Source organism: Canis aureus, chromosome X, assembly GCF_053574225.1.
Source record: "Canis aureus isolate CA01 chromosome X, VMU_Caureus_v.1.0, whole genome shotgun sequence".
In the NCBI taxonomy this organism is placed as follows: Eukaryota; Metazoa; Chordata; class Mammalia; order Carnivora; family Canidae; genus Canis; species Canis aureus.
Window position 1 is genome coordinate 500,222 of NC_135649.1, and position 13,269 is coordinate 513,490.

Sequence of the window (13,269 nt, forward strand, 5' to 3'; positions counted from 1 at the left end):
TCCTCCCCCCTTCCCCCCCCCACATGCTTGCTCATAAATAAACTAATTAATTAAATAACAAACATAAAATTACTCTCTCCAACATCACCAGCAACTAACTTATTGTCATACTTAGTGTATACCTTTCAGTCTTCATCTTACTTTCCCCCTGGGGCATGGTGTTAACCACTAACTGTTCTTACGTATCCTTTCTTTTTTAGTTTTCTTCCTACATCTCTGACCACTTTTCCTCAGCATCCTTTGCTGGCTTATTTTCCTCTGTCCATGTCCTAGATATTGTTGTTCCTTCAGGTTTTCTCATTGTCCTTCTTTTCTTACTTGAAATGTTCTCTCCAAATGACTTTTTCTGTGCTCTTGGCTTTGGCTATCACCCACAAACTACTAAATTGGCCTATCTTCTAGGTTAAATACCTTCAACTAGGTACTGAACAATCTTGACCTAGAAGTTTCACAGAAAGCTTGAGTCCAGAACTGACGTTTCTCATTTTAATTGTATTTATATTAGGTTTTCCTTGATTTTATTCCTTCTACCTGCATTCATAGTTTTTTACTTATTTTACTTCATTATTTACTTTTATTTATTTTCTAAATTACTATTAATTTTCTTTCCCCCTTGTTAATTTGAAACTTTTAGGGCAATTTTCCAGCCCATTAGGTCCCCTTTCCTTTCCCTATTAATATTTTCACCCATATATGACTCAACTATTTCAACATGGCCCCTAAACTGAACTTCTACCTCAACCTCTTATGAGGTTATGATCAATTATACTTCTGCATGCATTCTCCATCTTAGCAAATGACAAGTTAACCAAGGGAATAACCTGAAGTCATTCTAGATTTTTGCTTCTTGTTTCTCCACCCCATTTAATCAGTTATTAAATCTTGTCAGTTCTGTTCCTACAATATGTCTTCTCTAAGCTCAAGCCCTTGGTATTTTTGTCTATTTCAGTTACCACATTGTTTTCTACATTTTCTGTCATCTTGCTTCCATCCAGTCCGTCTCCCATACTATCATCAGAATCAAGTCTTAAAAATGTTAATGTGACCATAGAGTTTCCCAGTTTAAAATCCTTTCATAATTCTCTGTGCTTTACTGACAGGAACTTCTTGCCCTCTTCCTTAAATATACTTTGTAAATAATGTTCTTTCTTTATGGACCCTCTATCTTGTATACAACTTGATTATAGTGCCTGTCATATTTTACTGTTATTTATTTGCCTCATGTTTTCCTACTAGACTGTGTAATTTTTTTTAAAACAGAAACTATATCTTATTCATGACTGTATCCCCAGGATCTGGCGCATATAGGTTTTAATTAATATTGAATATGTTTAGAAGAAACCTGTAGTGGCATTGATATATCAAAGCACAAAAAAGTACAACTGGCTATTAGGGAAAATGATTAATCTAGAAATGAAAATGGTATAAGTAGATTTATTAATTTTTCATATATAATCTTTAAATATTTTTATATGCTCTCTTTTCTCCCCTGAACAGAAGAATTTAATTTTTTCTCTCTTTAGCATTCAAGTGTTTCACTGTCTTAAGCATGAAGGAACAGGTGGGAGGACACTGCTGGTAGATGGATTCTATGCAGCGGAACAGGTACTTCAAAAGGCACCTGAGGAATTTGAACTCCTCACCAAAGTACCATTGAAGCATGAATATATTGAAAATGTTGGAGAATGTCACAACCACATGATTGGGGTTGGGCCAGTCTTAAATATCTACCCATGGAATAAAGAACTCTATTTGATCAGGTGAGTACCAAAGAACCAGTGTAATGTTTTTACTAATTATTAACCTTCAAATTATTAGCCTAATGAAAAGCCCTAAAATTCTTATATTGACCATTTTAATCTTGCTGTTTTATAGCTTTTTACTAGTACAATTTCTGTTCTTATTGTACTTCCCATGGAAAAATAGGCCAACAGGTAAAGAATACTAGATTTGAGGGGAGCAGATATTTGAGATAGTATTTTAAAATGAAGACACTATTAAAATTAAAAAGTTGGGATCCCTAGGTGGCACAGTGGTTTAGCGCCTGCCTTTGGCCCAGGGCGCGATCCTGGAGACCCGGGATCGAATCCCACCTCGGGCTCCCGGTGCATGGAGCCTGCTTCTCCCTCTGCTTATGTCTCTGCCTCTCTCTCTCTCTCTGTGTGTGTGACTATCATAAATAAATAAAAATTTAAAAAATAAATAAAATTAAAAAGTTACTAAATTGTGCTCACTGACCAAACAGCTAGAGTACCCAAAGGCATGACAACCACAACATTTATCGGTAGCCCAGATTTATGCAAATCTCCTGACGTATATATCCAATAGTCTACTAGATATTGCCACTTAGATATCTTATACGATTGCAAAGCACATCATATTCAAAATTGAACTCATCATCTCCACTCATTTCTAAGCTTGCTTCTCCACACCGTGTTGTAAAGATAAAAATAAATTGTTGCCCCTGCCTGTGTCCGTGGATGGTAATATGAACTACACAAATGCTAATCCATTTCCATTGGATAACCTATTCTGAAAAACACCACCTTAGTCATCTCTTGTATCGCCATTCCCTAGAACAATGAGTACATACGCAATATTTTTTCCAACATTTGATAGTAAGCATTTTTTTAAAGATTTTATTTATTTATCCATGAGAGACACACACAGAGAGAGAGAGAGGCAGAGACACAGGCAGAGGGAGAAGCAGGCTCCATGCAGGGAGCCTGACATGGGACTCGATCCCAGGTCTCTAGGATCAGGCCCTGGGCTGAAGGCAGCGCCAAACTGCTGAGCCACCCGGGCTGCCCTGTAAACATTTTTAAACATATTGAAAAGTTGAAAGCATTTACAGTAAAACCCATAGACCTACCACCTAGGTTCTACCAGGAAGTATTCCTATGCTTGTTTTATTATCTGTCTGTTTATCTATATATCTGCCAATCTTATTTTTGATGCATTTCAAAGTACATTGTAAAAAAATGTACAGTGTAGATATGACTACATGTCCCCCTAAATACTTCCATATTAACATCTTTAGAGTTCAATATTTGTTTACAAATTTTTAATTTTGAAATAAAATTTACATACAATTATATTTTGAATATCAAATATACACTTGCTGAGTTTTGATAAATGCATATACCTATATAACCCAAACCCCTATAAGATACATAATATTACCATCACTGTAGGAAGTCCCCTTATACTCCTTCCCAGTCCAACCTTGCACACTCCCCCTAGAGGAGATCACTGTTTTGATTTTTGCCACCATAGATTAGTTTTGCCTGTTCTCGAAATTCATACCATAGAATAAATCCGATTTTTTATGAGTAAACACCTGTAATGTTTCTGATTCAGGGTTATAATGATTAAAACTGCCATGAGCATTCATAGAAAAAAGGATTTTTGTAGATACATGTTTTCATTTTACTCACGTAAATAGCTAGGAGTGGAACTGCTAGGTCATAAAGTAGGTGAGTGTTCAATTTCATAAACAATTGCCAGAACTTTTACTAAAGTAGATGTTTTATTTTACATTGTCATTAACAATGTATGAGAGTTATAGCTGCTCCATATCCTTGCTAATATTTGGTGTTGTCAATCTTAATAGTGTTAGCCATTAGTGTGGTTATCTCTTTGGGGTTTGATTTGCAATTTTTTTGAGGACTGATGATGTTGAGCATCTTTCCATGTGCTTATTGGCCATTCATATATCTTATTTTCTGAAGTATCTGGTTATATCTTTTGCCATTTTTTCATTGGGTTATCATTATTGAGTTCTAGGAGTTCTTTACATACCCTAGTCACTATTTCTTACCTGGTATATGTTTTAGGAATATTATTTTCTAATCTGTAGCTTACCTATTTATTTTTAACAGTGTTTTTATAAGCAGAAAATTTTAATACAATTGGGTAGTTTTTTAAATGATTATTGTTTCTGTGATCCATATAAGAAATCTTTCCATGTCAAAGCAAATGGTGGGTATCAGTCAAACATATGGTTTCACTCATACGGGAAATATAAGAAATAGTGAAAGGGATTATAAGGGAAAGGAGGGGAACTGAATGGAAAAAATTAGACAGGGAGACAAACCATGAGAGACTCCTAACTCTGGGAAACAAATAAGGGGTAGTGGAAGGGGAGGCGGGTGGGGGGATGGGGTGACTGAGTGATGGGCACTGAGGGGGGCACTTGATGGGATGAGCACTGGGTGTTATGCTATATGTTGGCAAATTGAACTCCAAGGGACACCTGGGTGGCTCAGCACCTGCCTTCAGCCCATAGCGTGATCCTGGAGTTTCGGGATCGAGTCCCACATCGGGCCCCTGGCGTGGAGCCTGCTTCTACCTCTGCTTGTGTCTCTGCCTCTGTGTGTGTGTGTGTGTATGTGTGTGTGTGTGTGTGTGTCTCATGAATAAATAAATAAATTCTTTTAAAAAATCAAACTCCAGGGATCCCTGGGTGGCGCAGCGGTTTAGCGCCTGCCTTTGGCCCAGGGCGCGATCCTGGAGACCCAGGATCGAATCCCACATCGGGCTCTCGGTGCATGGAGCCTGCTTCTCCCTCTGCCTATGTCTCTGCCTCTCTCTCTCTGTGACTATCATAAATAAATAAATAATTTTAAAAATGTTTAAAAATAAATACATAAATAAATAAATAAATAAAAATAAATAAAAAATCAAACTCCAATAAAAAAACACAAAAAATAAATAAAACATAAAAATGGTAAAAAAAAAAAATCTTTGACTGCTCCCATGACATGATGAGATTCTGTTTTCTAAAGGTGTTATAGTTTTATTTTTTACATCTAAATCTGTGATCTATCTCAATTTTTTTCTGTGTTATGAGGTATAGGTAGAAGTTCATATTTTTTATATATGGATATCCAGATAGCCTCATTTGTTGAAAAGAACTTCCTTTCCCCCCATTGGATTGCCTTTGCAACTTTGTCAAAAATCAAATGACCAGGGCGCCTGGGTGGTTCAGTCAGTTGAGCCTCTGGCTCTTCATTTCAGCTCAGGTCATGATCTCAGGGTCACAGGATCAATTCCCACATCAGGCTCCACACTCAGCAGGGAACCTGCCTGTGGATTCTTTCTCCCTCTCCCTCTGCTCCTCCCCCTGCTTGTGCTCACTCTCTCTCTTTCCCTCTCACTCTCTCTGTCTCTCTCTCTCTCTCAAATAAACAAATAAATCTTTAAAAAATCAAATGATCATATAAATGTAGGTTTGTCTCTGGGATCTCTATTTAATTCCATTATCTATTTGTGGTTCCTTATTACAGTTCCACAATGTCTTGGCTACTGCAGGTTTACAGTAATAAAGTCAGATAATATGTTTGTCAACTTTGTTCTTTTTCAAGATCATTGTGGATATTCTAGATTAGAGGTCTACAAATTTTTTTGTAAAGGACTAGATAGTAAATGGGGTCAAATGTTCTTTATCACAACTACTCAATACTGTTATGGAAGCAAAATAGCAGCTATAAACAATATATAAACGAATGAGTGTGCCTGTTTCAATAAATATTACTTATAAAAATGGGCAGTGGGCTGGATTTGTCCCACAGACCGGATTTTGCCAGCCCTCGTTCTAGATTCTTTATATTTCCATATATATCTTAAAATCAGCTTGTCAATAACTAACAAACTAACACTTTTGAGTCTTGGAATCCATGAACCTGATCTTTATATTTATTTAGGTCTTTAATTTCTCTTAGTAGTGTTTGATAGTATTGAAGATACAGATCTTACATATCTTTTGTTAATTTTATTCCTATTTTTATATTCTGATGGCATTATAAAATTTGAATACTATTTTCAAGTTATTTGCTGCCGTTATATTAAAAAATTGATTTCTTTTTAAATTAGCGTTGTATCCTAGCCTTGCTAAAGTATTCATTAGCTCAAAGTATTTGTTTTCTGGGTTTCTTAGAAAATCATGTTGTAGGGATAGTTATATTTTTTTTCTTTCCAATCGATATGTTTATGTTATTCATTTGTTTTTCTTGCCATGCTACACTGGCTAACACATCCAGTACTATGTTAAATAACAGTGGTAACACAAGACATCCTTAGGGTAAAAGTGTTCAGTATTTTGCCAGGAATATTAACTATATAAGAGTGTTGATGGAGCGCCTGGGTGGCTCAGTCACTTAAGCAGTCAGCTCTTGATTTCAGCTCAGGTCATGATCTCAGAGTCATGAGATCAAGCCTTGCATCAGGCTTCATACTCAGCAGGAAGTCTGCTTGAGATTCTCTCCCTCTTCCTTTCCCTCCTTCCTTCCCCCTGCTTGTGTGCACTCTCTTTAAATAAATTAATTAATCTTTTAAAGAAAAAGTGTTGGTGATGTCTTTTATCTGCTGGCTGATTTTCCCTTCCACAGTTCCTGAGATTTTTTTAGAATCATAAATGAGTATTGAATTTTGATAAATGCTTTATCTTCATGTCAATTATCAATAGAAATAATTGTGTCATTTATTCTTCTTTATTCTGTTATTATGTTAAATTATATTAATTTCAAATGTTAAGCCAATCCTTGTACTCTGGGAATGGACTGTACTTGGTCATGATTTATTACTCTATACACAAGTGGCTGTGTTTGTCTATGTGTCTGTATGTGTGTATGTTAATACTGTGGGTCCAATCAAGAGATGAATACCACCCAGTAGGGTTTTTTGTTCATTTTAAAATTTTAATTGAATAATAGTTAACATACAGTGTTATATTAGCTTTAGGTGTACAGTATAGAGATTCAACAATTCTGTACATTACACAGTGCTCATCATGACCAGTTCCCTCCTTAATCCCCATCATCTGTCTCACCTATCCCCACCCACCTCCCCTCTAGTGCCCAATAGTGTGTTCTCTATAGTTAGCCATCTGTTTCTTGGTTTGTCTCTCTCTCTTCATTTTCTTTCCTTCGCTTGCTTTGTTTCTTAAATTCCACACATGAGTAAAATCATATGGTATTTGTCTTTCTCTGACTGACTTAACTTCACTTAAGCATTATACTAAGCATTATACTCTTTGGCTCCATGCATGCTGTTGCAAATGGCAAGATTCATTCTTTTATATGGCTGAATAATATTCCATTATATATGTATATAAATACCACATCTTCTTTATCTATTCATCTATTGATGAACACTTGGGCTGCTTCCATAATTTGGCTAGGCATGCATATATTCCTTCCTTCTGTAATTTCCTTGTATATATTGAATACTAACCCTTTATGAGATATGTCATTTGCAAATATATTTTTCAATTCCAGAGATTGCTGCTTAGTATTGTTAATGATTGTTTCCTTCACTTTGCAAAAGTTTTTATTTTGATGCAGTGGCAATAGTTTATTTTTGCTTTTGTTTCCCTTGCCTCAGGACATATATCTTGAAAAATGTTGCTAAAGGACTTATAAAATTCAACACCCAAAAACAGATAATCCAGTTAAAAAATAGGCAGAAGATATGAATAGACATTTTTCCAAAGAAGGCATACACATGGCTGACAGACACATGAAAAGATGTTCAACATCACTTGACATGAGGAAAATACAAATCAAAACCACGATGAGGGACACCTGAGTGGCTCAGCGGTTCAGCGTCTGCCTTTGGCTCAGGGAGTGATCCCAGATTCCCGGGATCGAGTCCCACATCAGGTTCCTTGCATGGAGCCTGCTTCTCCCTCTACCTGTGTCTCTGCCTCTCTCTGTGTGTCTCTCATGAATATAAAATATATATATAAAAAAAACCACGATGAGCTATCACCTCACACCTGTCAAAATGGCTGGTGTAAGAGAATGGTCTAGTTTCATTCTTCTGCATGTGGCAGTCCAGTTTTCCCAACACCATTTATTGAAGAGACTGTCTTTTTTCCAGTGGATATTCTTTCCTACTTTGCCCAAGTTAAGTTGACCATAGAGTTGAGGGTCCATTTCTGGGTTCTCTACTCTGTCCCATGGATCTATGTGTGTCTGTTTTTGTGCCAGTACCACACTGTCTTGATGATCACAGCTTTGTAATACAGCTTGAAGTCAGGCATTGTGATGCCACCAGCTTTGGTTATCTTATTCAAGATTGCTTTGGATATTTGGGGTCTTTTCTGGTTCCAAACAAATCTTAGGATTATTTGTTCCAGCTCTGTGAAAAAAAGTTGATGGTATTTTGATGGGGATTGCATTGAATGTACAGGTTGTTCTAGGTATCCTAGACACTTTAACAATATTTGTTCTTTTAATACATGAGCATGGAATGTTTTTCCATTTCTCTGTGTCTTCCTCAATTTCTTTCATGAGTGTCCTAGAGCTTTTTGAGTACCGATCCTTTGCCTTTTTGGTAGGTTTATTCCTAGGTATCTTCTGAGGTTTTGGTGCAATTGTAAATGGGATAGTTTCCTTAATTTTTCTTTCTTCAGTCTCACTGTTATTTTTTTTAAAGATTTTATTTATTTATTAATGAGAGACACAAAGAGAGAGGCAGAGACATAGGCAGAGAGAGAAGCAGGCTCCACACAGGAAGCCCAATGTGGGACTCAATCCCAGGACCCCGGGATCACGCCCTGAGCCAAAGGCAGACGCTCAACCACTGAGCCACCCAGGTGTCCCAGGTCTCATTGTTAGTGTATAGAAATGCCACTGATTTCTGGGCATTGATTTTATATCCTATCACTTTGCTGAATTTGTATGCCTTCTAGCAATCTTGGGGTGGAGTCTTTTGGGTTTTCCACATACAGTATCATGTCATCTGCAAAGAGGGAGTGTTTGACTTCTTCTTTGCCAATTTGAATGCCTTTTATTTCTTTTTGTTGTCTGATTGCTGAGGCTAAGATTTCCAGTACTATGCTGAACAACAGTGGTGAGAGTGAACATCCCTGTCGTGTTTCCGATCTTAGAGGAAAGGCTCTCCATTTTTCCCCATTGAGAATGATACTTGCTTTGGGCTTTTTATAGATGACTTATTAAGATGCTAAGGAATGTTCCCTCTATCCCTACAGTCCGAAGAGGTTTAATCAAGAATGGATACTATAGTTTGTCAAATGCTTTTTCTGCATCTACTGAGAGGATCATATGGTTCTTGTCCATTCTCTTATTAATGTGGTGTATCACTTATTGATTTGAGGATGTTGAATCACAGTTGCAGCCCAGGAATAAATCTCACTTGATCATGGTGAATTATCTTCTTAATGTAGTGTTGGATCCTATTAGTTAGTATCTTTGTGAGCATTTTAGCATCCATGTTCATCAGGGATATTGGTCTGTAATTCCCCTTTTTGGTGGGATCTTTGTCTGGTTCAGGGATCAAGGTAATCCTGGCCTCAAAGAATGAATCTGAAGGTTTTCCTTCCATTTCTATTTTTGAAACAGCTTCAGAAAAATAGGTATTGGGCAGCCTGGGTGGCTCAGCGGTTTAGCACTGCCTTCGGCCCAGGGCATGATCCTGAAGACCCGGGATTGAGTTCCGCATCGGGCTCCCAGCATGGAGCCTGCTTCTCCCTCTGCCTGGGTCTCTGGCCTCTCTCTATGTGTGTGTCTCATGAATAAATAAAATATCTTTTTTTAAAAAAAGAAAAATAGGTATTAATTCTTTCTAAATGTTTGGGAGAGTTCCCCTGGGAAGCCATCTGGCCCTGGATTCTTTTGTTGGGAGATGTTTTATTACTGATTCAATTTCCTTGCTGGTTATGGGTCTGTTCATGTTTTCTATTTCTTCTTGTTTCAGTTTTGGTAGTTTATATGTTTTTAGGAACACATCCATTTCTTCCAGATGGCCTAATTTGTTGGCATATAGTTACTCATAATATGTTCTTATAATGGTTTGTATTTCTTTGGCATTGGTTGTGATCTCTCCTCTTTCATTCCTGATTTTATTAATTTGGGTCCTTTCTCTTTTCTGTTTGATAAGTCTGTCCTAGAGGCTTATCAATCTTATTAATTCTTTCAATGAACCAGCTCCTAGTTTCATTTATCTGTCCTACTGTTCTTTTGGTTTCTATTTCATTGAATTCTGATCTAATATTTATTAATTCTCTTCTCCTCCTGGGTTTAGGTTTTATTTGCTGTTCTCTCTCCAGCTCCTTTAGGTGTATGGTTAGGTTGTGTAGTTGAGACCTTTCTTGTGTCTTGAGAAAGGCTTGTATTGCCATATACCTCCCTCTTAGGACCACCTTTGCTGCCCAAAGGTTTTGAACAGTTGTGTTTTTCATTTTCATTTGCTTCCATGATCTTTAAAAATTCTTCTTTAGGGATCCCTGGGTGGCGCAGTGGTTTAGCGCCTGCCTTTGGCCCAGGGCACAATCCTGGAGACCCGGGATTGAATCCCATGTCGGGCTCCTGGTGCATGGAGCCTGCTTCTCCCTCTGCCTGTGACTCTGCCTCTCTCTCTCTCTCTCTCTCTGTGTGTGTGTGACTATCATAAATAAATAAAAAAAATCAAAAAGAAAAAAAGAAAAAAATTCTTCTTTAATTTCCCATTCATTCTTTAATAGGATGCTCTTTATCTTCCATGTATCTGCATTCTTTCCAAATTTTCTCTTGTGGTGGACTTCAAGTTTCAAAGCATTGTGGTCTGAAAATATGCAGGGAATGATCCCAATCTTTTTTGTACCAGTTGAGACCTGATTTGTGACACAGCAAGTGATCTGTTCTGGAGAATGTTCTATGTACACTCGAGGAGAATATGTATTCTGTTGCATTAGGATGGAATGGTCTGAATATATCTGTAAAGTACATCTGGTCCAGTGTGTTATTCAAAGCCCTTGTTTCCTTGTTGATCTGCTTAAATGATCTGTCCATTGAAGTGAGTGGGGTATAAACTCCGTACTCTTACTATATTGTTATCAATGTGTTTCTTAAATTTTGTTATTAGTCAGTTTATATGATTGGCTGCTCCCAAGTTAGGGGCATAAATATTTACAATTGTTAGATCTTCTTGTTGGATAGACCCTTTAATCATGATATAGTGCCCTCCTCATCTCTTATTACAGTCTTTGGTTTAAAATCTAATTTGTCTGATATAAGGATTGCTACCCCAGCTTTCTTTTCATGTCCATTAGCGTGATAAATGGATCTCCACTCCCTCACTTTCAATATGGAGTTGTTTTTTGGTCTAAAATTAGTCTCTTGTAGGGATGCCCGGGTGGCTAAGTGGTTTGGCGCCACTTTCAGCCCAGGGCGTTATCCTAGGGTCCCAGGATCGAGTCCCACGTCAGGCTCCCTGCATGGAGCCTGCTTCTCCCTCTGCCTGTGTCTCTGCCTCTTGCTCTCTCTGTGTCTCTCATGAATAAATAAATAAAATCTTTTTAAAAATAAAATAAAATAAGTGTCTTGTAGACAGCATATTGATAGGTTTTGCTTTTTTATCCAATCCGACATCCTGTGTCTTTTGATTGGAGCATTTAGCTCATTTACATTCAGAGTAACTATTGAAAGATATGAATTAAGTACCATTGTATTACCTGTAAAGTTACTGGTTTTGTATATTGTCTTTGTTACTTCCTGGTCTTTGTTACTTTTGGGCTCTCTCTTCACTTAAAGGATCCTTTTTAATATTTATTCCAAGGCTGGTTTAGTGATCCAGAATTCCTTTAGTTTCTATTTGCCCTGGAAGCTCATCTCTCCTCCTATTTTGAGTGACATCCTAGGTGGATAAAGTATTCTTGGCTGCATGTTTTTCTCATTTAGCACCCTGAATATATGATGACAGTCCTTTCTGGCCTTCAGGTCTCTGTGGAGAATCTGCTGCTAGATAATATTTCTAGTCTTGAAGGCTATGTAACTCTTGTCCAGAGATGCTTTCAGGACTTTGTCTCAGAATTGCAGGTTTCACCATTATGTCAGGGTACTGACCTATTTTTATTGATTTTGAGGGAGTTTCTCTGTGCCCCTTGGACTAGAGTGCCCGTTACTTCGCCAGATTAGGGAAGTTCTCAGCTATGATTTGCTCCAACATACCTTCTTTGCCTCTCTCTTCCTCTTCTTTTGGGATCTCAATATTCTAATATTGTTTCAAGTTATGGTATCACTTATCTCTCAGACTCTCCCTTCATGATCCATCAGCTGCTTATCTCTCTTTTTCTCAGCTCCTTTATTCTCCATTATTTTGTCTTCTATGTCACTAATTCTCTGTTCTGTGCCATTTTTCTTAGCCATCAGAGCTCCAGTTTTTTATTGCATCTCATTAATACCCTCTTTGATTTTGACCTTATTAGATTTTAGTCCTTCTATTTCTGCAGAGGGGATTCTCTAGTATCTTCTATGCTTTTTTCAAGCACAGCTAGTATCTTTATATTTGTTATTCTGAACTCTAGTTCTGAAATCTTACTTATATCCATACCAGTTAGGTCCCTGGCAGTCAGTGCTGCCTCTTGCTTTCTGTTTTGAGGTGACTTTTTCCATCTTGTCTTTCTGTCCAAAGAAAAATAAATGAATAAGAGAAAAAGGTACTAAAATAGAAACAATGATCCCAGAGAAACATACTAAACAAATCAGAAGAGACCCAAAACCGAAAAAAAAAATAAAAAGAGACAATATATTCAGACAGGTGAACAGAAGAGAGCAGTGCGGTGGATCCTGTGTGTATTTTGGTCTGTTAGAAGAGTAGAACCCAAAATCATAAAGAAAGGAAAATCTATATATGTATAAAAATAAAATAAAATACAATGAAAGGATAGAATGGAACTGTCAAAATGAAAGTTAAAAGACACACACACAAAAAAAGAATATAAACAGAGAGGTGAGCAGAAGATAAGAATACATTATATTTTAGTGTATTTTGGTCTGTTTGTTAGAAGAAAGTGCATCCCAAAATTGTAAAGAAAGAAAAACATACATAAACAAAAATAAAATGAAATACAATGAAAGGATAGAATGTAAGTGTAAAAATTAAAATTAAAAAAGATCTTTTTAAAAGAGTTGATAATATAAAGAATTGGTCGAAAAAGGAAAGAGAAAAAATTAAAATTGAAAGACTAAAGAATCATGGAGGAAATAACATGAATTCTATCTACTATTTTTCCCAGCACTGCATTTTTGCATTTCTGCGTGATCGGTAAACTTGCTCTTAGCTAGATGTTCTTGCTGGTCATCTGGGGAAGGGACTGTTGCGCTGATGCGCCCCCCCCACCACCCGTGGAATCACACCGCCCTCTCCAGGGGGCCAGGCTAAGGCATCTGCTCTATGGGGCTTTTGTTCCCTGCAGGCCTCCTGCTTTGCTTTACAGAAGGAGAATGAAAATGGGGCCTCCCCACCCCCAGCCCTGGAGCGGAAAGC

General features: G+C 37.3%; 1 protein-coding gene across 5 annotated transcripts in view; it reads left to right on the forward strand.

Annotated features, from left to right (window-relative positions):
• Nucleotides 1–13,269, forward strand: part of TMLHE (trimethyllysine hydroxylase, epsilon) — a 114,573-nt gene that overhangs the window by 69,331 nt on the left and 31,973 nt on the right. For all 5 annotated transcript variants that reach the window (XM_077888899.1, XM_077888902.1, XM_077888903.1 and 2 more), the window contains one exon: nt 1,524–1,760. In XM_077888899.1, coding sequence (XP_077745025.1) covers nt 1,524–1,760 — 237 coding nt within the window. The remainder of the gene's footprint in view (nt 1–1,523; nt 1,761–13,269) is intronic.